General features: G+C 44.8%; 1 protein-coding gene across 1 annotated transcript in view; it reads left to right on the forward strand.

Moving 5' to 3' along the window:
* The first annotated feature begins 557 nt into the window (after positions 1 to 557).
* Positions 558 to 25,191, forward strand: part of LOC120991083 (vomeronasal type-2 receptor 26-like) — a 53,758-nt gene continuing 29,124 nt past the window's right edge. Inside the window, exons 1-4 of the mRNA XM_040419972.1 lie at positions 558 to 623; positions 813 to 1,053; positions 1,211 to 1,344; positions 2,452 to 2,512. Coding sequence (XP_040275906.1) covers positions 558 to 623; positions 813 to 1,053; positions 1,211 to 1,344; positions 2,452 to 2,512 — 502 coding nt within the window. The remainder of the gene's footprint in view (positions 624 to 812; positions 1,054 to 1,210; positions 1,345 to 2,451; positions 2,513 to 25,191) is intronic.

The raw sequence follows: 25,191 nt of genomic DNA on the forward strand, positions 1-25,191 counted from the left end.
TGGAGAGCTGCTACCTCTTGCAGGGTTTGAGCTCTCTGTTTTTCTCTTTGTTTAAGCTACTAGTTACTTATCTTAACATGCCAGTATGTGAGTCATGAGGACTCTGATGTTTGTTCAAACAAAAAATTTGGGGCTGTAACGCTCATTTTAGAACCCAATTTATATCTGTATTGCATTCGAATAGATAAATGCTGGAATGTGCGTTACAGATTTTGACTTAAAAAAAAATAAAAAATGTTTTATCTACCCCTTGGAGCAGGGAAACTTGCTCAGCTTAGTGGGATCACCATCCAGTTAGTAAAATATAGCCTGCTTTGCAGGCTTGGGGTGCGAGGGATAAGTCAAGAGTCTTACTCTCTCCCGACTCCTACTCACTAGATTCTGATATATTGTTTATCACTTGCATTTTACATATTTTTTTTCTTTTCTCCCTTTTCCTCCTGCCTACATAGCTCTACTTTACCCACTCCTACCCCCCCCCCTCTTCCCCACACAACTAACGCCCAAGATCTGATTACACTAGTAAGGATAACTAGAGTCTTGTCACCTAAGTGATAATGGCGGAAGTGAAAATAACAACATTTAATGTCAAAGGCCTCAACTCACCTCAAAAGAGAGGTCAGGTGATGCTAGCTATAAAGAAAATGGGAGCTCACATAATCTTTCTACAAGAGACACACCTAAGACAGAAAAAAATGCCAAAGCTTCCATCTCGGGTATTTAGCCAATGGTTCCATAGCGCCCACCCTACTTCAGCCTCCAAGGGAGTCTCTATAGCCATCCATCACTCTATACCCTTCGTATTACTCCAGCAACACACGGATGATGAAGGTAGACTTCTGATCCTAAAGGGGGAGATTGCCTCGCAAAAATACACCTTAGCTAATCTATACGCCCCCAACAAGGCAACGGTTCAATGGCTTCTCAAAGCCCTGGAAATCATCAAACATTTTGCAGAGGGCCAGGTGATCCTAGGTGCTGATCTTAACCTGGTTCTGAACCCAGAATTAGATTCCTCTACCGCCAAGTCACACATCGCCCAGAAACACATTTGTAGATTACATAAAAAACTACAGAACTTGCAGCTGATTGATGTGTGGAGAACTAGCAACTCCTCTGTTAGAGACTACTCCTTTTTTTCTAATCCACATGGTTCATATCAGAGACTTGACCACATCTTGATTTCTGCTTCTCTTTTGCCTGTCTCCAGCGCAGCCGGAGATTGGGAACATCACCATCTCTGACCACGCTCCCTGCCACGTGACCCTCGCCTCCCTACCAAGAAGAGAGTGGAACTGGAAACTTAACGAATCCTTGTTGAATAACAGACTACATATTGAACAGGTTAGATCTCAACTGGAGATGTATTTCGAGACCAATTCCACCGCACACAGCACCTCTCCTATAAAATGGGAAGCTCATAAGGCATATATTAGGGGCTGCTTCATCTCTATTGGGACGAGGGCCAAAAAAGAGCAACAGAGGGTTCTAGATTCCATTCTAGACCAGATATCAAATATTGAAAAACTAAATAAATTGTCTGCATGTAAAAAAACTCAGGATGAACTTGTGAAGCTTAGAACTCAGCTTAAAAATCTGTTAGCCCAGAGAGTGAGGAAACAGTGGCTACACTTTCAGCACAAAGTGTACGCACATGGAGATAAGGGAGGCAAAATGATGTCAGCAATCTTAAAAAAGACTAAAAATATGTCACATATTTCCAAAATAAAGAAGGCAGACGGATCCATCATACAGGAAACTCCCGAAATAGCTGAGGCCTTCCAAAAATTTTATGAAGACCTTTATAACCTAAACAAAGACAAACCCCTACTCCAAAATGAATCTAGGCGGATGCACATCAAAAAACTTCTAGACACACTAAAACTGCCGGTAATACGCACAGCTGACTTGGACTTCCTGACTAACCCAGTCACGTTAGAGGAAGTGAACTCTATTGTGAGCAGTTTCCCACCGGGAAAGAGCCCTGGCCCAGACGGTCTGCCGCTTCTATACTATAAGAGTTTTCATGACATCCTATTACCCAGACTTACTGATATATGTAACGTGCTATTACAAGGAGGCCAGCTGCCTAGACAGACACAAGAATCTTATGTCATCCTCATACATAAAGAAGGCAAAGACCCCCAGAATTGCGGAAGCTACAGGCCAATTTCCCTCTTGAACCTGGACCTGAAGATTTGGGCCAAAATCTTAGCAACCAGACTAGGCAAGCTACTGTCGGGATTTATTCAGGGCAGAGAAGGGAAAGATAATGCCCACAGAATCTTCCATGCAATTCATGCAGCTAAAACAAAAAGGTTCCTGTTGACTCTGTTAAGCATAGACGCGGAGAAGGCGTTTGACAGGGTCAACTGGAACTTCATGGAAATTATACTAGAAAAATTTGCCATACCAGAGTCTTTTACACACTCAATACTCACTCTCTATCAGCAACCTCATGCTAGGCTGAAGGTCAATGGCACGCTGTCTCCGACCTTTGAGATTACAAACGGTACAAGACCGGGATGTCCATTGTCCCCCTCCCTATTCATCTTGGTGGTAAAAACACTCATTCAGTCAGTCAGACAGGCCCCCGAGATTAAAGGAGTTAGTCATGGTCAAGCGGAATTGAAATGTACTGCTTTCGCAGATGATCTTTTATTTCTGGGTGACTAACCCTGAGACAGGACTAACTCATTTAACTGAAAAGATTGAGTCTTTTAGCCAAATATCAGACTTTAAGGTCAACCATTCTAAGTCCGAAATATTAAGCATCTCACTCTCTGAATCACGAGCAACTCCCCTACAGTCCCACCTTCCATTCCATTTGACCAAGGGTCCTTTAAAATATCTTGGGATATTGATACCAAGAAACTTAGAGGATTTATTTAGATGCAATTTTACACCTCTCAAAAGTGACACCTCACGACTATTACAAAAGTACAATTTGCCATACCTATCCTGGATGGGCCGGAAGAATGTGATTAAAGCCTATGTTTTTCCCAAGATCCTGTATGTAATGCAAATGGTCCCGATCCACTTGCCAAAAACATTCTTCCAGGAGATAAGAAGAACCTTTTCTCAGTTCTTATGGGACGGAAAGAGATCTAGACTCTCACACAATCTCTTAGTTAGACATAAAGATAGAGGGGGCTTGGGCCTCCGAGATGTTTCAAAATATTACCAGTAGAGATGGCCCGAACTATCCGACGGCGAACAGTTCCCGGCGAACATAGCTTGTTCGCGTTCGCCTCTGCCGGGCGAACACATGCGATGTTCGGTCCGCCCCCTATACATCATCATTGAGCAAACTTTGACCCTGTACCTCACAGTCAGCAGACACATTCCAGCCAATCAGCAGCATACCCTCCCTCCCAGACCCTCCCACCTCCTGCACAGCATCCATTTTAGATTCATTCTGAAGCTGCAGTCTTAGTGAGAGGAGGGAGACTGTAACTGCTGCTGATTTAATTGGGAAATCGATAGCTAGGCTAGTGAATTCAGTGTCCACTCCAGTCCTGAAAGACTCATCTGATCTCTGCTGTAAGGACAGCGTCCTGACAGCACCCCAAAAAGCCCTTTTTAGGGCTGCAACATTAGTCTGCTTTTTTTTTTTCCTTTATATACATATTGCAGTTGCCTGGCCTGCCTGTGTGTGAGGAGCTGCAGGCCCACAGACTGTAGTGTGCCCACTGCCAGTGCTCACCCCTGTCATTCCGTGTGGCACAGGACTTTGCTTAAAAAAAGGCACTTAATTTTTACACTTTAATCTAAGGTTAGTTGCCTGCCAGTGTGTGTCAGGCTGACTTCCACTGACTGTAGTGTGCCCACTGCCAGTGCCCACCACTCATACCGGCTGGCACAGGACTTTGCATAAAAAAGGCATTTAATTTTTACACTTTAGTGTAATTTCAGCTGCTTGCCTGCTGCTAGTGTGTGTCAGGCCGACTTCAACTGACTGTAGTGTGCCCACTGCCAGTGCCCACCCCTGTCATCCCGTGTGGCACAGGACTTTGCTTAAAAAAAAGGCACTTCATTTTTACACTTTAATCTAAGGTTAGTTGCCTGCCAGTGTGTGTCAGGCCGACTTCAACTGACTGTAGTGTGCCCACTGCCAGTGCCCACCCCTGTCATCCCGAGTGGCACAGGACTTTGCTTAAAAAATAGGCACTTAATTTTTACACTTTAATCTAAGGTTAGTTGCCTGCCAGTGTGTGTCAGGCTGACTTCCACTGACTGTAGTGTGCCCACTGCCAGTGCCCACCACTCATACCGGCTGGCACAGGACTTTGCTTAAAAAAAAGGCACTTCATTTTTACACTTTAATCTAAGGTTAGTTGCCTGCCAGTGTGTGTCAGGCCGACTTCAACTGACTGTAGTGTGCCCACTGCCAGTGCCCACCCCTGTCATCCCGAGTGGCACAGGACTTTGCTTAAAAAATAGGCACTTAATTTTTACACTTTAATCTAAGGTTAGTTGCCTGCCAGTGTGTGTCAGGCTGACTTCCACTGACTGTAGTGTGCCCACTGCCAGTGCCCACCACTCATACCGGCTGGCACAGGACTTTGCTTAAAAAAGGCATTTAATTTTTACACTTTAATGTAATTTCAGCTGCTTGCCTGCTGCTAGTGTGTGTCAGGCCGACTTCAACTGACTGTAGTGTGCCCACTGCCAGTGCCCACCCCTGTCATACCGAGTGGCACAGGACTTTGCTTAAAAAATAGGCACTTAATTTTTACACTTTAATCTAAGGTTAGTTGCCTGCCAGTGTGTGTCAGGCTGACTTCCACTGACTGTAGTGTGCCCACTGCCAGTGCCCACCACTCATACCGGCTGGCACAGGACTTTGCTTAAAAAAGGCATTTAATTTTTACACTTTAATGTAATTTCAGCTGCTTGCCTGCTGCTAGTGTGTGTCAGGCCGACTTCAACTGACTGTAGTGTGCCCACTGCCAGTGCCCACCCCTGTCATACCGAGTGGCACAGGACTTTGCTTAAAAAATAGGCACTTAATTTTTACACTTTAATCTAAGGTTAGTTGCCTGCCAGTGTGTGTCAGGCTGACTTCCACTGACTGTAGTGTGCCCACTGCCAGTGCCCACCCCTGTCATACCGAGTGGCACAGGACTTTGCTTAAAAAATAGGCACTTAATTTTTACACTTTAATCTAAGGTTAGTTGCCTGCCAGTGTGTGTCAGGCTGACTTCCACTGACTGTAGTGTGCCCACTGCCAGTGCCCACCACTCATACCGGCTGGCACAGGACTTTGCTTAAAAAAGGCATTTAATTTTTACACTTTAATGTAATTTCAGCTGCTTGCCTGCTGCTAGTGTGTGTCAGGCCGACTTCAACTGACTGTAGTGTGCCCACTGCCAGTGCCCACCCCTGTCATACCGAGTGGCACAGGACTTTGCTTAAAAAATAGGCACTTAATTTTTACACTTTAATCTAAGGTTAGTTCCCGGCCAGTGTGTGTCAGGCTGACTTCCACTGACTGTAGTGTGCCCACTGCCAGTGCCCACCACTCATACCGGCTGGCACAGGACTTTGCATAAAAAAGGCATTTAATTTTTACACTTTAGTGTAATTTCAGCTGCTTGCCTGCTGCTAGTGTGTGTCAGGCCGACTTCAACTGACTGTAGTGTGCCCACTGCCAGTGCCAACCACTGATACCGGGTGGCACAGTAGCTTGCCGATAAATAAGGCATTTAATTTTTAGACAGTAGTCTAAATTCAGTTGCTTGCCTGCTGCCAGTGTGTGTCAGGCCCGCTTCCACTGACTGTAGTGTGCCCACTGCCAGTGCCAACCACTGATGCCGGGTGGCACAGTAGCTTGCCGATAAATAAGGCATTTAATTTTTAGACAGTAGTCTAAATTCAGTTGCTTGCCTGCTGCCAGTGTGTGTCAGGCCCTCTTCCACTGACTGTAGTGTGCCCACTGCCAGTGCCAACCACTCATACCGGGTGGCACAGTAGCTTGCCGATAAATAAGGCATTTAATTTTTACACTTTAGTGTAATTTCAGTTGCTTGCCTGCTGCCAGTGTGTGTCAGGCCCGCTTCTACTGACTGTAGTGTGCCCACTGCCAGTGCCAACCACTGATACCATCTCCCCGTTCGAAAAATCTATTCAATAAATGGCACCCAGATTGGGGACGTTAGAGGGATTAAACTGATGAGAATAGTACTACAGAAAATACCACTCATATCGGGTGTGACAGTAAATTGCACGGCGCAGACGCAGTCACCGTGGATAAAAACAAAGGGGAGGGAGCCAGCGTTTTTTTAACCATCTCCCCGTTCGAAAAATCAATTCAATTGACCTTTCGGGGACCCTTGGTGTTGTACGTGGCTGGGTGGAGGAAGAAACCTTCAATGACATCACCGGGACGTGGCTAGCTTGGTATCCAACCTTGTGCAAATGGGGAGTTTGCGGTTGTGCAAATGAACTGTTTGCGGTGCATTAAAAGGGGAGTTTGGTCTGTCAATGTCTGTGATGCGGGCGTAACCCTTACACTACCTGATCGATACAACATCATACCTGATCGTATACACACACTGGATGTTTTAAAGCACGTTATTCCAAACAATTTAGGAATGTTAGTTGATTTATGCCCTTTATGGATTAAAACCCGACTCTGCGTCCACTACGTAATTTTCCATGGGAGTTTTGCCATAGATCCCCCTCCGGCATGCCACAGTCCAGGTGTTAGACCCCTTGAAACAACTTTCTCATCACTATTGTGGCCAGAAAGAGTCCCTGTGGGTTTTAAAATTCGCCTGTCTATTGAAGTCTATGGCGGTTCGCCCGGTTCGCCAGTTCGCGAACATTTGCGGAAGTTCTCGTTCGCTGTTCGCGAACTGAAAATTTTATGTTCGCGACATCACTAATTACCAGGCCATACAGCTAAACAGATGGCTAGAATCAGTAGATACGAAGAGACAACCAGGTGTGCAAGACTTAATGCGACAAAATGTAGGGCCCATGCTCCAGAAGCTTCTCTGGTTGCCCAACATAAGCTACAATAAGAATAGGGATCTCGACCCCTTATTGAAAGGGATCAGAGAGACATGGAAAGAGCTAAATACTACACTAGCCCCTAGCCCATCTCCACTGTTACCAGTAAACCTTATCCCTGACCTACTAGGTAAAAGCAGCGATATTCATCCGGAAGTGTGGTCTTCTTTAACTCAAACTAGAATAGGCGATCTATTCCCGGACACAGAAGCAGCTATATTGAGCAGACTCCCGGAGCGAATTAAAGACTCACCGGGCTTTTTCCTAACAAAAGCATACTTAGGTACTGTGTGCGGTGGACTGGGAAAGAGGTGCACGCCAAGTAGATCTTTAACTGACTTCGAAAAGGTAATAATTTCACCACTCCCCAAGCAGAGGAAAATCGCTTCGCTCTATGCTTTGGTGGGAGCTGAGGGCGAGACGAAAAAACCACTCTTTGTCAGGGAATGGGAGAGAGAGCTTGACACTGTCTTCTCTGACCGGGATCTCAAAAAGATTCTAGCTTTCTCACATGGATCGTCACCATGCATACGACTACAGGAAAATCACTTTAAGCTTCTTACCAGATGGTATAGAACCCCGGAATTCTTACATAGGTGTGGTGTGTCCCCTGATCGACTGTGCTGGAGATGTGACAGAGGTTTGGGCTCATTATCCCACATATGGTGGTCATGCCCACTGATCATACCCTTCTGGGAGAATATCTCCAAGATAATTAACAAAGTTACCACCCCTGATCTCAAGATCACAGCAGAAATGGTCTTCTTTTCCCTACCAACTGACCTATATAGGCCATCCAAACGCAATTTAGTGACACATCTCATTTCGGCAGCTAAGGCCATTATCCCCCTTCACTGGAGAAATACCAATACTCCATCCATACAGGAATGGAAAGCCAAAGCTAATCAAATAGCCCAATTTGAAGAAATGATGAGCTGGATTAATAGAAGTCATGAGAAATTCTTAAAAACCTGGCAACCTTGGAGGGCGCTGAATGAGGGTGAGTGAGGTGTCTTGATCTAAGGTGGAGCCGAGAATACATTCAGAGAAGAAGACCACCACGTAACCAACAGAGCAAACAATCATAAGGTTCCTCAGGTTGCTGACAGACTTAATAGCCTTAGGAATTGGTGTATACACCCCCCACTCCCCCCCCCTCTTTTTTCCCTTGTCTCTCCCTCCTTTCCCTATCTCAACTTTTCTTTTCTTTTCACAACACTTTCTTTATACTATTGTCTATGTCTTCTACTCCATATAGGTAACATATGACTCACACATCGTCATATGGCCAGGATGACCTTAAAGAGTCAGATATATGGTACAGGGGAACTAGAAATGTCTATTTAAATGCAATATATGGTTAGGTACCTCCTACATCTTAACTGGCTTCTTAATGACTATGATATTGTCGTGTGTTGACTAATATTGTCATGCCTAGAAAATTTGTAACACCCCTCTACATAGATTTCATTCATTGTCTTCAGGATACTTTTTGTTTGTATCTCTATTAAAAATTCTGAAAATAAAGAATTTATAAAATGAAAAAAAAAGAAATATATAGCAATATATTGAATATAGTGCTATACAGTATATTAGTTTTTTTGAATATTCATAATTTTTTTCCATCTGAAGTCATGATTCCTCCCTGCTTAAGTGCTATATATTCGTTTTCTGGTAATAACATAATTTGTCCTCCCTTTTGGCAGAAGTAAAACATTCTCCCATTTTGATTTGATAGCGACGGTCTAAAAGCATACACAAGTGAGCATACAGCTCGCCATCTTAGCCAGCATGACAGAGAATCCAGTTCTTTTCGGCTTTGCGCTCCACTGAGATGATTAGTGGGCCTGACTGGTGCGATAGTCATCATCATTCTCTTGCTGCTCCTCCACATCTGATTTCACCTCCTTCTCTTCAGTTGGCAGCTGCTCATTCCCATCCTCCTCCTCCATGGCAGTTTCTCCTTATAGACCCCCAACAGCTACAGGACAGGCAGCAAGATGTGTTAGCTGTTCTTCCGTCATTGTGTCTTGCTACATGAGCATCATTGTCTATTCTAAAATAAATATGAGGGGGATGAAAGTGTTCATGCAGTGGTCCATGCTGACAAACTTTATGGCCTCTTTGAAAGGCTTTAGCTGCTCTCGATTGAGCTACCACTTCCTGACCTCAAAACAACACATTCTCCCTGCTGCTGACATGGTCTGGTGCATGAAAAAATCGTTCAAAGCTTTCCGCTGCTTGTACAGATGCTTGAGCATGTGCATTGGTGAATTTCAGCGAGTTGGAACATCATGGATTAACCTGTGTAGCGGCAGACTGTTCTGTTGCTGCAAGTCCAGAGAAAGTTCCCTGCCATGTAAGAATGACTGAAATGCGAATACACTCACCTGGACATTGCTAGTAGAGATGAGCGAATCGAAGTTGACGAAGTGAAATTCGATCCGAATTTTAGGAAAAATTTAATTTGCAGCGATTCTGAATTTCCTCAAGCTTCGTGGTAAAGAATACATTTTTTTTCTAAAATGGCTGCTGCACGTGTTAGAACATGGCGCAAGGAACTCTGGGAACGAGGGATCACCCACAATGCCATGCATGCAGCCAATCAGCAGCCAGCCCTGTGATGTCACAGCCCTATAAATAGCCTCAGCCATCTTGGATTCAGCCATTTTCCAGTGTACTTAGAGCAGGAAGAGATGTCAGCCGGCGCTAGGGACAGTGGTACAGAAGTTTGGGGAAAGGATAGGGAGGAATCATTCCAAAGTATTTATGTTGAACAGGGTTCAGTAGGGGAGTTTACAGCCTGGCTAATAGGAACAATCCTATTACACCTTGCTGCACTTTCTGCAGATCCAAATTGCCATTATACAGCTCTGTAATTCCAGCAAACCGTTCTTGTTATTAGGGTGTGTTTGATACAGCCATTAACAGGGTTTATTACAGGGAAATATTTCTATGTATTTCTTATTTGCCCTTGTGCGGTGCAGTTATATGTTCTCAAGCATTTTTTGGCTTGTATTAGTGGGAAAAAAAGGGCTTGTTAGCCGTTGTGTGGTGAATTGAGAAAATTACAGTCCTTTTTGGCGTGTATTAGTGGCAAAATTATATATATTATTTGCCGTCAGTGGTGCAGTTATATTTTCTAAAGCCCTTTTTAGCATGTATTAGTGGCAAAAAATGATATATTATTTGCAATTCAGCAATGCAGTTATATGTTCTAAAGCCCTTTTTAGCGTGTATTAGTGGGAAAAAATTTTTTTTTTGCCATTCAGCGGTGCAGTTATATGTTCTAAAGCCCTTTTTGGTGTGTATTAGTGGCAAAATATATATATATATATTTGACGTTCAGCGGTGCAGTAATATTTTCTAAAGCCCTTTTTGGCGTGTATTAATGGCAAAAAAAATATATATTATTTGCCTTTCAGTGGTGCAGTTATATGTTCTAAAGCCCTTTTTGGTGTGTATTAGTGGCACAAAAAAAGTATTTGATGTTGTGTGGTGAAGTGAGAAAATGACAGCCCTTTTTGGCATGTATTAGTGGAAAAAATATATATATTTGCCGTTCAGCGGTGCAGTTATATTTTCTAAAGCCCTTTTGGTGTGTATTAGTGGCAAAAAATATATATTTGCCATTTAGCGGTGCAGTTATATTTTCTAAAGAAGCCCTTTTAGCATGTATTAGTGGCAAAAATATATATATTTGCCATTCAGCAGTGCAGTTATATGTCCTAAAGCCCTTTTTGGCATGTATTAATGGCAAAAAAATATATATTATTTGCTGTTCAGCGGTGCAGTTATATGTTCTAAAGCCCTTTTTGGCATGTATTAGTGGCAAAAATATATATATTATTTGCCGTTCATCGGTGCTGTTATATGTTCTAAAGCCTTTTTTGACATGTATCAGTGGCAATAAAATATATACACGTATATTATTTGCCGTTCATCAGTGCTGTTATATGTTCTAAAGCCCTTTTTGGTGTGTATTAGTGGCACAAAAAAAAGCATTTGCCGTTGTGTGGTGAAGTGAGAAAATTGCAGTCCTTTTTGGTGTGTATTAGTGACAAAAAAAAATATATTTGCCATTTAGCGGTGTAGTTATATTTTTTAAAGCCCTTTTTGGTGTGCATTAGTGGCAAAAAATATGTATTTGCCCTTTCAGCGGTGCATTAATATTTTCTAAAGCCCTTTTGGCGTGTATTAGTGGCAAAAAATATATATTTGCCGTTCAGCGGTGCAGTTATATGTTCTAAAGCTTTTTTTGGCGCGTATTAGTGGCAAAAATGTATTTATTTTTTGCCGTTCAGCGGTGCAGTCATCTGTTCTAAAGCCCTTTTTGGAGAGTATTTGTGACAAAAAATATATATATTGTTTGCGGTTCAGCTATGTAGTTACCGTATTTTTCGCTTTATAAGACGCACTTTTCCCCCCAAAAAAGTGGGGGGGAAATGGCCGTGCGTCTTATAAAGCGGATACTTCGCTGGCCGCTATGCTGCACAGTGCAGCCAGCGAAGTATCAGTGTGCAGGGAGGAGGCGGGGACACTCATGGCGGGGCCCGGTGCAGTGACTCTACTCTAATACACCGGGCCCCGCAGCTGTTAAGTACATTCAATCCGAATGGGTCCGCAATTACTGTACTATACTTACTGTAGTACCTTATGTATAGCATTAATACGGCGCAGACCGGCAGCTCCCTCGGTCATGCGCCGCCTGCCGCAGCTCCCTCGATCATGCGCCGCCTGCCCCAGCTCCTTCCTTATTCGCCGCATTCCCCCCTGCCGCAGCTCCTTCCTCATGCGCCGCCTGTCCCGCCTGCCTGTTCATTCATCAAGTGAGATAAGCAGGCAGGCGGGCAGGCAGCGCATGACCGAGGGAGCTGTCGGTCTGCGCCGTCTTAATGCTATACATAAGGTACTACAGTAAGTACAGTACAGTAATTGCGGACCCAATCGTATTGAATGTACTTAACAGCTGCGGGGCCCGGTGTATTAGAGTAGAATCACTGCACTGGGCCCGGCCATGAGTGTCTACGCCTCCTCCCTCCACACTGATGCATCTGATAGGGGATCTGTAATGACACTTATGGGGATCTGTGGATGACATAAGTGTCATCCACAGAGCCCCATAAGTGTCATCCACAGATCCCCCATCAGTGTAATCCACAGATCCCCCCATAAGTGTCATCCACAGATCCCCCATCAGTGTAATCCACAGATCCCCATCAGTGTAATCCACAGATTTCCCATCGGTGTAATCTACAGATCCCCCATAACAGTGCATCATCCACAGATCCCCTCATAACAGTCCATCATCCACAGATCCCCCCATAACAGTGCCTCATCCACAGATCCTCCCATAACAGTGCGTCATCCACAGAACCTCCCATAACAGTTCATCATCCACAGATCCTCCATAACAGTGCATCATCCACAGTTCCCCCCATAACAGGGCATCATCCACAGATCCCCCATAACAGTGCACCATCCACAGATCCCCCCATAACGGTGCGTCACCCACAGATCCTCCCATAACAGTGCGTCATCCACAGCTCCCCCCATAACAGTGCGTCATCCACAGATCCCCCCATAACAGTGCGTCTTCCACAGATCCTCCCATAACAGTGCGTCATCCACAGATCCTCCCATAACAGTGTGTCATCCACAGATCCTCCCATAACAATGCGTCAACCACAGATCCTTCCATAAGAGTGCGTCATCCACAGATACCTCCATAACAGTGCATCATTCACAGATCCCCCATAACAGTGCGTCATCCACAGATCCCCCCAAAACAGTGCATTATCCACAGATCCCCCATAACAGTGCGTCATCCACAGATCCCTCATAACGTAATGACACTTATGTGGATCTGTGGATGACATAAGTGTCATCCACAGAGCCCCATAAGTGTCATCCACAGATCCCCCATCAGTGTAATCCACAGATACCCCCATAAGTGTCATCCACAGATCCCCCATCAGTGTAATTCACAGATCCCCCATCAGTGTAATCCACAGATCCCCCATCGGTGTAATCTACAGATCCCCCATAACAGTGCATCATCCACAGATCCCCTCATAACAGTCCATCATCCACAGATCCCCCCATAACAGTGCCTCATCCACAGATCCTCCCATAACAGTGCGTCATCCACAGAACCCCCCATAACAGTTCATCATCCACAGATCCCCCATAACAGTGCATCATCCACAGATCCCCCCATAACAGGGCATCATCCACAGATCCCCCATAACAGTGCACCATCCACAGATCCCCCCATAACGGTGCGTCACCCACAGATCCTCCCATAACAGTGCGTCATCCACAGCTCCCCCCATAACAGTGCGTCATCCACAGATCCCCCCATAACAGTGCGTCATCCACAGATCCCCCCATAACAGTGCGTCTTCCACAGATCCTCCCATAACAGTGCGTCATCCACAGATCCCCCCATAACAGTGTGTCATCCACAGATCCCCTCATAACAGTCCATCATCCACAGATCCCCCCATAACAGTGCCTCATCCACAGATCCTCCCATAACAGTGCGTCATCCACAGAACCCCCCATAACAGTTCATCATCCACAGATCCCCCCCATAACAGTGCATCATCCACAGATCCTCCCATAACAGTGCGTCATCCACAGATCCCCCCATAACAGTGCATCATCCACAGATCCCCCATAACAGTGCATCATCCACAGATCCCCCCATAACAGTGCGTCATCCACAGATCCCCCATAACAGTGCGTCATCCACAGATCCTCCCATAACAGTGCGTCATCCACAGATCCTCCCATAACAGGGCGTCATCCACAGATCCTCCCATAACAGTGTGTCACCCACAGATCCCCCATAACAGTGCATCATCCACAGATCCCCCCATAACAGGGCATCATCCACAGATCCCCCATAACAGTGCATCATCCACAGATCCCCCCATAACGGTGCGTAACCCACAGATCCTCCCATAACAGTGCGTCATCCACAGCTCCCCCCATAACAGTGCGTCATCCACAGATCCCCCCATAACAGTGCGTCTTCCACAGATCCTCCCATACCAGTGCGTCATCCACAGATCCTCCCATAACAGTGTGTCATCCACAGATCCTCCCATAACAATGCGTCAACCACAGATCCTCCCATAAGAGTGCGTCATCCACAGATACCTCCATAAGAGTGCGTCATCCACAGATACCTCCATAACAGTGCGTCATTCACAGATCCCCCATAACAGTGCGTCATCCACAGATCCCCCAAAACAGTGCATTATCCACAGATCCCACATAACAGTGCGTCATCCACAGATCCCTCATAACAGTGCGGCATCCACAGACCACCATTAGTTCAAAACCTACCAAAAGCACACCTTTTGGTTCAAAATATTTTTTTCTTATTTTCCTCCTCAAAAACCTAGGTGCGTCTTATCATCAGGTGCGTCTTATAAAGCGAAAAATACGGTATATGTTCTAAAGCCCTTTGTGGTGTTTATAAGTGGAAAAAAATAAGGGCCTATTTGCCGTTCAGTGGTGCAGTTATATTTTCTAAAGCCCTTTTTGGTGTGTATTAGTGGCAAAACATATATATTTGCTGTACAGCTGTGCAGTTATATGTTTTAAAGCTTTTTTTTGGATGTATTAGTGGCAAAAAAATATATATTATTTGCCGTTCAGCGGTGCAGTTATACTGTATGTTCTAAAGCCCTTTTTGGTGTCTATTTGTGGCAAAAAAATATATATATTATTTGCTATTCAGCGGTGCAGTTATATGTTCTAAAGCGCTTTTTGGCGTGTATTAGTAGCAAAAATATATATTATTTTCCCTTCAGCAGTGTAGTTATATGTTCTAAAGTCTTTTGTGGTGTGTATAAGTCATCTTGGCCAGGCCTTCCAGCTTATTCACCTATCAGCTATACCAGTGGACTGATATTAGATTAAATTGTTTTTTATCAACTATTTTATTGTATTTTTAGAGGCCTGCATATTTTTAGGGTATACTATATAATTTAATTTTATTTTGTGCATAGTGACAATAGTACATTTTCTGTACCATTCCATATATTGTTATTAATATTTCCTATTCAATAAATTAGTGTCACTTTACTAACTTTGTGGTCCAGCTATAAGAGTGCCCATTCTTTCCTTTATTACAATTTTCTCTTGGTGATCGGGGTGCGACATCAGTCTGGTGCACCTTGCCATCTTGAGTCAGGGGCAGAGCTGTCCTTTACCCTTTTTAGATATGAAAAAAATAAAGGGCCTGTTTGCCATTCAGCGATGCAGTTATATGTTCTAAAGCTTTTTTTAGCGTGTATTAGTGGCAAAAAATATATATATTATTTGCCGTTCAGCGTTGCAGTTATAGCCCTTTTTGGTGTGCATTTGTGGCAAAAAATAAATAAATATTATTTGCCGTTCAGCGGTGCAGTTATATGTTCTAAAGCCCTTTTTGGCATGCATTAGTAGCAAAAATATATATTATTTTCCGTTCAGCGGTGTAGTTATATGTTCTAAAGCCCTTTTTGCTGTGTATCAGTGGCAAAAAAATATATATTATTTGCCGTTCAGCAGTGCAGTTATATGTTGTAAAGCCCTTTTTGTTGTGTATTAGTGGCAAAAAAATATATATTATTTGCCGTGAAGTGGTGCAGTTATATGTTCTAAAGCCTTTTGTGGCGTGTATAAGTGGAAAAAAGTATATATTATTTGCTGTTCAGCGGTGCAGTTCTAAAGCCCTTTTTGGCATGTGTTAGTGGGAAAAAAGGGCTTATTAGCCGTTGTGTGGTTAAGTTAGAAAATTAAACACTTTTTTGGGGTGTTTTAATTTCTTTTGAAATTTTTTATTTGATCTAACATTATATCAGACAGAGAAGTGCCAGAGGTCTAAATGTTTCAGGCGCAGGCACAGGTCGCAACAGAGTAAGGGGGAATGGCAGCAGGAGTCGCAGCGAGAGGCCTTAACTTCCGGTGTCATCTAGCGGTCGTGATCAGCAACCCAGCTGTTCTTGAATGGTTGACTCGGTCATCCACTTCGTCCCAAGTGACATCAGACACCCCCAGCCAAGAGTCGGTGGGTTCATCAGACACAAACCTTAGTTGGCATGGCCCAGGGATCAGGCACTGTGCCCTCACCTGTCCTTAACCTGCCTCTGTCATTTTCTGTTCCCTCAGCCAGAGAAGTATTATATACTGTGGGCTCAGCTCCACTATACAGTGAGGACAATCTACTAGAGGTCAGTCAGCAGCTACTGGTTAGCCAAGATGTGGAGGAGACATCCGCCACTTCCTCCGGGAGGCAGGCAAGTAATGATGAGGAGAGTGGCGTGGGAGCTGGTGTTGCGAGTGGTCAGGGTCCTGACTTAGAGATCGTTGAGGAGGACATCAGTGATGTGCAGATAGTACTTGATGATGATGATGATGTAGCTGATTGCACTTGGGAGCCAGGTGAATTAGGGGCTTCATCATCATCATCAGGACAAGAGGGTGGCAGCTTGCCTGTGAGGCAGCGGTGTAGACAGCAAGTCACTAGTGTGGTCGGGAGTCAGCAGGGTGGCAGCAGTGGGAGGTTGTGATCCAAACGTGATCCAAACAGAGGAGGTGAACATGGCCATTTGTAGAATCTGTGGGCAGAAGGTGAAGCGTGGCCAAAGTGTCATCGTTTGCACCATGGACCTGCATCAACATATGCAGCGTCACCATAAAGGGGCCGGGGGCGAACCATGACTCTGATGTGGTGGTCCAGCCTGCCGCAGAAACCGCTGCATCACCCATTGGCACGCACCCGATTTCAGGCAGTCAAGGCTACACCACCTCAGCCGAAGGAACTGTCTGTCCTTCCCATCATCTGATGCACCTGCTCCTCCTCCTACTCCTCGTCAGTCATTCTGTCAGCAATTGATCACCGAAGCTATTGCCAAGAGACAACAGTATGTGTGCACTCATCCAACGGCGCAGAAGCTGAATGTGCTTCTGACCAAGTTGCTACAGTCCCTCCCTTTCCAAGTGGTGGACTCTGCACCTTTCAGAGAACTAATGGCTTGTGCCGAGCCGAGGTGGAGAATCCCAAGCCATCATTTATTTGCCAAAAAGGCAGTACCAGCCCTGCACACATTTGTAGAACAGAAGGTGGGCCAGTCCTTTAGCCTGTCGGTGTCTGCCAAAGTGCACGGCAGCGCCGACGTGTGGAGCTGTAACTACAGTCAGTGACAATACATGTCCTTTACGGCCCACTGGGTGAATGTGGTTCCTGCACAGCCACACCAGCAACTTGGCAGGGTGACGGCACTTCCGCCTCCACATTCTTACGCCTTTGGTCCTGCGACAATGTCCGCCTTTGCCTCCTCATCCTCTACCATGTCCTCAGCCTCCACAGCAGGGACAATTCCAGCATACCACATGTGCAGTGCACAGTGGTGTCACACTGTTCTACACCTCATTTGCCTGGGCGAATGGAATCACACAGAGGAGGAACTGCTCCGCGTCCTTCATCAAGAAATCAAATTCTGGCTTTCTCCGTGACAACTCAAAATCGGAACCATGGTGACCGACAACGGGAAGAACATGGTGCCGGCACTGCATCAAGGAGGACTGAGCCATTCGCCCTGCATGGCACACATGGTTAAACTGGTTGTCAAGCGGTTCCTGAAGTCTTCCACCTACCTGCAAGACATCCTAAAAATGGCCAGAAAACTTTGTGACAGGCCTGAGCTGCCTGTGTCATCTAGTGGTCGTGTCTTGACCAGCAACCCAGTAGTCCTTGAATGGTTGACTCAGACTTTGTCGCAAGTGACATCAGACTTCCAGCCAGGAGTCCGTGGGTTCCTCTGACACCACTCATTTCATCAGGAATCGATCACAGAGGCGATTGCAAATAGATAACAGAAGGTCATCCAACGGCCCAGAAGGTGAACGTGCTCCTGGCCAAGTTGCTGTACTACAGTCCCTCCCTTTCCATGTGGTGGACTCTGCACCTTTCAGAAAACTGATGGCTTGTGCCGAGCCAAGGTGGAGAGTCCCAAGCCATTATCACTTCTCCAAAAAGGCAGTACCAGCCCTGCACACATACCGTATGTTGAACGTGTGGAGCTATAACAATGGTCATGGACAATATATGTCCTTTACGGCCCACTGGGAAAATATGGTTCTTGGCCAGCCACACCAGCAACTTGGCAAGATGACGGCACAGCCAGTTCCAAAGTCTCAAGCTGTGCACCAATGTCCTCCTCTGCCTCCTCATCCTCCACCTTGTTCTTAGCCTCCACTGCAGGAACAATTCGGAATGATCCTGCAGCACACCACATGTGCAGGGCACAGCGTTGTCACTCTGTTCTGTTCCTAATTGCCTGGGCAAAAGGAGTCACACAGGGGAAGAACTGCTCTGTGTTCTCCATCAAGAAATCAAAGGCTGCCTCCTCGCCAACTTAAGATCGGAACCATGGTCACCGACAACAGGAAGACCATTGTATCGGTGCTGTGTCAAGGAGGGCTGACCCTGCAACCTGCATTGCACACGTGGCTAATCTGGTTGTAAAGGGGCTCCTGAAGTCTTCCACCCATCTGCAAGACATCCTGAAAATGGCCAGGAAACTGTGCATGCACTTCAGCCACTCTTACACTGCAAAGCACACCCTTCTTGGGCTGCAAAGGCACAATGGAATTCCCCAACATCGCCTGATATGTGTAGTTTCCACCGGTTGGAACTCCACCACCCACATGTTGGACTGACTATGTGAACAGAGGAAGGCCATAAATGATTTCTTCATGATGCAGCGGACAGGAGCACTCCCCTGTGTAACTTTGACATTAGCCAGTGGCAGCTCATGCATGAGACCTGCCGTTTGCTCAGACCCTTTGAGGGGGCCACTTTATTTGTCAGTCGCCAGGACTCCAGGATGAACAACGTCATTTCACTGCTATATATTCTGGAACAGATGCTGCTAAATCTGTCTGATCAGGGGACAGGAGACGTGGCACATACATCTCATGGCCACCTGAGCCTTGTGGGGGCTGAACTGGAGGGGGAGGAGGACATTCATGCTCAAGCAATGTATACAGAAATGGGTGGTTTTTATGAACAAGTGACAAGAGAGGAGGAGGAGGTAGAGGGCGATGAGTAAGACCAGGCAGATGACCCCGAGACACAGTGGCAGTATGCAGTGGACATGGAGGCAGGGAGTCCCTTCGAGTCCCTTGGGCAAAAGGCCCAATGCATGCTCGGATGCTTGCGTAGTGACAGCCAAATTGTCAGAATTCGGCAGAGGGATAACAACTGTCTCTCTTCCATTTTAGACCCTCACCATGTTAGACCCTTTTTACACCCGCTAAGAGGGAGGATAAACTGAACTAATATCGAGACATCCTATGTAGTCAGTTGGCCGCTGCCTATATGCGCCATTGCCCATCCTCACAAAGGTCTGACTGGTGGGGCCCTCTGCGCTCATGTTCCACTGTCATGGCTTCTGGAGGGGGTGGGAAGGCAGGAGCAGTACCAGCTCCATCAGCAGCAACTTAAGTCTAGAGTCTCTGATGAGCACTGCAGGTGGTGGCATACTTGGGCTGAACCCTGCCATTCCACATGGAAGATCCAGTGGACTACTGGGCAGCCAAACTTGATTTGTCGCCGCAACTGGTCGGGTTTGTCCTGGAAAAGCTTTTTTGCCTGGCCAGTAGTGTGGCATCATAGTGGGTGTTTAGTAAGGCTGGGGGCATAGTTACCCCAAGGAGAACTCCCCTTTCCACCCAAAATGTGGAGAGACTGAACTTTGTGAAGATGAATCAAGCGTATATCAGCCAGGATGCCACACCCAGATGCAACATACTTGCTGCTGATATATTTTTTTGCTTTACTTCCAGATGTTGATAAAGCACCAGAAACCCACCACTTGTGTCTGGATTTTGGGTGGTGGTAAAAAGACACGTTAGAAAAGTCCTGTCCTCAAATCCTGGTTTGATGGTCCATTCCAAGTGTTCTTGACCACAAGCACATCAGTGAAGCTAGAGGGAAAGCATAATTTGAGTCATTTCAAGAAAGTATTGAGTTAGGAGACTTGAAAGGATGTTTCTTTTTCCACCTTGTGTGACTGCTGATCCTGACTAAAAGAATATGGATTCTTATTGTGATAGTAAAATCAGGTTTCTAGGCTGGGGAAGAGGTGTGCAAAAGGAAGAACAAAGTTGTTACAGTCTGATACTTCTAGCCCAGTGACCCATTAACCCCTTAAGGACTCAGCCCTATTTCACCTTAAGGACTTGGCCATTTTTTGCAAATCTGACCAGTGTCACTTTAAGTGCTGATAACTTTAAAACGCTTTGACTTATCCAGGCCATTCTGAGATAGTTTTTTTCGTCACATATTGTACTTCATGACACTGGTAAAATAAAGTTAAAAAAAATATTTTTATTTATAAAAAAATACCAAATTTCCCAAACATTTGTAAAAAAAATGCAAATTACCAAGTTTAAATTTCTTTACTTTTATAATACATAGTAATACCTCCAAAAATAGTTATCACTTTACATTCCCCATATGTTTACTTCATTTTTGGATCAATTTGGGAATGATATTTTATTTTTGGGGGATGTTACAAGGCTTAGAAATCTTGAAATTTTTCAGAAATTTTCAAAAACCCACCTTTGATGGACCAGTTCAGGTCTGAAGTCACTTTGTGAGGCTTACATAATAGAAACCACCCAAAAAATGACCCCATTCTAGAAACTAAGCCCCTCAAGGTATTCAAAACTGATTTTACAAACTTTGTTAACCCTTTAGGTGTTGCACAAGAGTTATCGGCAAATGGAGATGAAATTTGAGAATTTCAATTTTTTGGCAGATTTTCCATTTTAATCAATTTTTTCCAGTAACAAAGCAAGGGTTAACAGCCAAACAAAATGCTATATTTATTGTCCCGATGGCCGTAAACTACTGTACGGGCACACAGTAGGGCGTAGAGGGAAAGGTGCGCCGTATGGTTTTTGGAAGGCAGATTTTGCTGGACTGGTTTTTTTGAAACCATGTCCCATTTGAACCCACCGTGATGCACCCCTAGAGTAGAAACTCCATAAAAGTGACCCCATCTAAGAAACTACACCCCTCAAGGTATTCAAAACTGATTTTACAAAGTTTGTTAACCCTTTAGGTGTTTCACAAGATTTAATGGAAAATAGAGATACAATTTAAAAATTTCACTTTTTTGGCAGATTTTCCATTTTAATATTTTTTTTTCCAGTTACAAAGCAAGGGTTAACAGCCAAACAAAACTCATTATTTATGGCCCTGGTTCTGTAATTTACAGAAACACCCCATATGTGGTCGTAAACTGCTGTACGGGCACACGGCAGAGCTCAGAAGGAAAGGAATGCCATACGGTTTTTGGAAGGCAGATTTTGCTAGACTGTTTTTTTTTACACCATGTCCCATTTGAAGCCCCCCTGATGCACCCCTAGAGTAGAAACTCCAAAAAAGTGACCTCATTTTAGAAACTACGGGATAGGGTGGCAGTTTTGTTTGTACTAGTTTAGTAGTTTAGGGTACATATGATTTTTGGTTGCTCTATATTACACTTTTTGTGAGGCAAGGTTACAAGAAATAGCTTTTTTGGCACCGTTTTTTTTTTTTTTGTTATTTACAACATTCATCTGACAGGTTAGATCATGTGGTATTTTTATTTTGAAACAAAAAAAATCATGTTTTAGTGTCTCCATAGTCTGAGAGCCATAGGTTTTTCAGTTTTTGGGCGATTATATTAGGTAGGGTCTCTTTTTTTGTGGGATGAGATGACGGTTTGATTGGCACTATTTTGGGGTGCATAGGACTTTTTGATCGCTTGCTATTACACTTTTTGTGACGTAAGATGACAAAAAATAGCTTTTTTTACACTGTTTTTATTTTTATTTTTTATAGAGCCGGTTGATACGGACGCAGAGATACCTAATATGTATATATTTTTTTTATTTATGTAAGTTTTACACAATGATTTCATTTTTGAAACAAAAAAAAAATCATGTTTTAGTGTTTCCATAGTCTAAGAGCCATAGTTTTTTCAGTTTTTGGGCGATTATCTTGGGTAGGGTATGATTTTTGCAGGATGAGATGACGGTTTGATTGGTACTATTTTGGCGTACATGCGACTTTTTTGATCACTTTTATTACCTTTTTTGGGAAGTAAGGTGGGCAAAATTTCAATTTCCTCATAGTTTTTATTTTTTTATTTTTATGGCGTTCACCGTGCGGGGAAAGTAACATGACCATTTTATATATCAGGTCGTTACGGACGCGGCGATACCTAATATGTGTAGTGAATTTAATTTTTTTAATTTTTATTCAGTGATATTTTTTTTTTTTATCTTAACTTTTTTCCCTTTTTTTTAACTTTTTTTTGACCCAGACCCACTTGGTTCTTGAAGATCCAGTGGGTCTGATGTCTGTATAATACAGTACAGTACAATATATATACTGTATTTTACTTGCACTTTGTCTAAACAGATCTATGCCTTTAGCACAGATCTGTTCAGCACCATGGAGAGCAGGATGCCTGAGAAGGCGTCCTGTTGCCATGGAAACCTTCCCCGTCTGCTCAGTTGTGGCCACAACTGCGCAGACAGGGAAGGGTAAGGAGGGGGGCTCCCTACCTCTGTGACCCCATACTGTCGGGGGGCTGCAAAGGCACAGCAGCCCCCCAATGGGAGAGGGAGGGAGCCCCCTCTTACTGTTAACTTACTGTTAACTTTTTCCATACAGCGGTCCGTACGGACCACGGTATGGAAAGGGTTAAACGGCTGACATCACATCACAGATGTCAGCCGTTCATACCAGAGTGTCAGCAATGTGCTGACACTCTGGTATACCCACTGGCCACCAACGATTATTCAAGTGCCGCACCGCCCGCCTCCTGCACCGTCCGCACCGCCTGCAACACCCCCCCTGCACCACCCGCTGCCATAAAAGCATTCAAGGGTGCAGGGGGGTGAAACTAACTTTATATGGGGCATTTTAAAGCTTGATCCCCGCGGTCAGGGACCCCGGGGATCAGAATCACCAGAAAGCGCAGCAAACCGCAGGTCTGAATTGACTTGCGGTTTGCTGCGATCGCCGATACGGGGGGGGGGTCATATGACCCCCCCCGGCGTTGTGACAGGATGCCGGCTGAATGATTTCAGCCGGTATCCTGTTCGGATTAACACCCGCAGCGCCACAATCTCATTTTAAACTCATCACGTACCGGTACGTCATGGGTCCTTAAGGACTCGGGAAACATTTTATCTTTAATTCTGCTATTTGCGTTAATTGTTTTTTGTGTCATCCCCAGAGATGCTCATGGGAGACCTCCATAATGATGGGAGTCCTCCATGAAGATGGGGGACAAGGTCCACTTTGTTCTGTTGCCCCCCCCCCCCTGCTTACTACGCCACCTGGAGATCATCGACCATAGGGACTGACATCTGACTTTCCCAGGCTAAGTCCAGTGTCATGGGAGTCTATACACTAGGCTAGGTTGTCATGGAAGCTGGCGAAGAGGATTCGAAGCATGGGGACAGATGTGCTAGGCTTTCGTTAAGGAAAGAATGATGTCCAAGGGGGGACTGATCGAAATGTGGACTACATTCTTTGAATTCAGCTAAGAAAGCTCCCACATACTTTAGCTCTCAGACAACAACCTTATCTTCTCCAGAGCACAAAGGTTCCACCCTACCCAAGAGAACACACCACCTTGCTACATCATATATGCTTTTTCTGCTGTTAGGGAACTCCATTACAAGATAGCGCCTGTAGTTAGATATTTACATAGTTCACATACCACAGTTAGTAAAACAATGCACAATGGGCAGATACCAAGTGTTATCTCTTGTCTTATTTTCATATTTCAGCCAATGTAACAATGCCACATGCCTCAGGGGGGATGCCTCTCTGATGTCTATATAAACTGCTGTAGTTCCTGTAATTAACAAGAATTTGCTTTGACCCCAGTATGTGTGTCATAGTTATTTTCTTCCGTGCACGTAAAACTCTTGGGTTACTATTAATTTGGAGCAGTAGAGCAAACGTAATCAGTCCCGATTGAGGGCATCTTTATCACTGCCATGTGCTCCTACTGCCACCCACCATCTTGTGCTGTTACTGCCATTGGTTTTGCCTCCCAGCTCACCACTCTGTCACTGGGCCACTGTGTTGACACCTCGGCTTTTGCCACCCTCACCACTCTGTGACTGGGCCACTGTGTTGACTTCTAATACTGTTTCCACCTCACCACTCTGTGACTGGAACACTTTGTTGACTCCTCATGCTGTTACCACCTCACCACTCTGTTACTGGGCCACTGTGTTGACTCCTTAAGCGGTTGCCACTTTGTTGACCTCTCATGCTGTTCCCACCTCACCACTCTGTCACTGGGCCACTGTGTTTATCCTAATGCTGTTGCCACCTCACCACTCTGTTACTGGGCTGCTATTGTCCCTGTTTGGGCTTGTTGACATCACCATTTATTTTACCCTTCTATGTATGAAGGATGGAAAAGTGAGAAACGCAACAGATACTGTCTTTGGAGCAGCTGTAAGGCCTGTATCACACAGTCCCTATTATGCATCAGGATTAGATCATTATTTGGAAGCCAAGAACAGGAGTGGGTACATAACACAGAAGACATGCAAATATTCCATTCATGTGTCATCTCTGTTTTGGATCCAATACGGGTTTTTTTTGTTGTTGTTTTTTTGGCCTTAGCAATACTGATGGATTACTAAGCAAATGCAGACTGTGAGAAAGGGGATGCTCAAAAGAAAGGATCCATTTTTGGGGGGTTGTTCTTATGACGGATGAGAAGAAGGGCAAAATCAACAGTGATGTCAACACAAACTTACTGCTGAGACCCTCATCAATCTGTCAGGGGGACACTACTTGTCTCAGCGTGTAACAGAACAGGTTCTGTAGAAATATATGTGGAATCAGCGGATGACGGTGTAAAAGGAGTGCGATCTTTTACTCTTTAGTTCACACTTGAGCTATTTGGTCAGTTTTGGCCCTGTAACTGACCAAATGAGTAAAGTGTGCCGTGATTATACGAGTGATGCCTGTCATCTGCCTGTCATACTGACTCACAGTACTGTTTCACTACCACAGCAGACTCCCTGTGCATCTTTCTGCAAGACACAGTGTTCTACACCACTATGCAGGCTCTCAGCGGT

The sequence above is a fragment of the Bufo bufo genome, chromosome 2 (assembly GCF_905171765.1).
Source record: "Bufo bufo chromosome 2, aBufBuf1.1, whole genome shotgun sequence".
Lineage (NCBI taxonomy): Eukaryota > Metazoa > Chordata > Amphibia > Anura > Bufonidae > Bufo > Bufo bufo.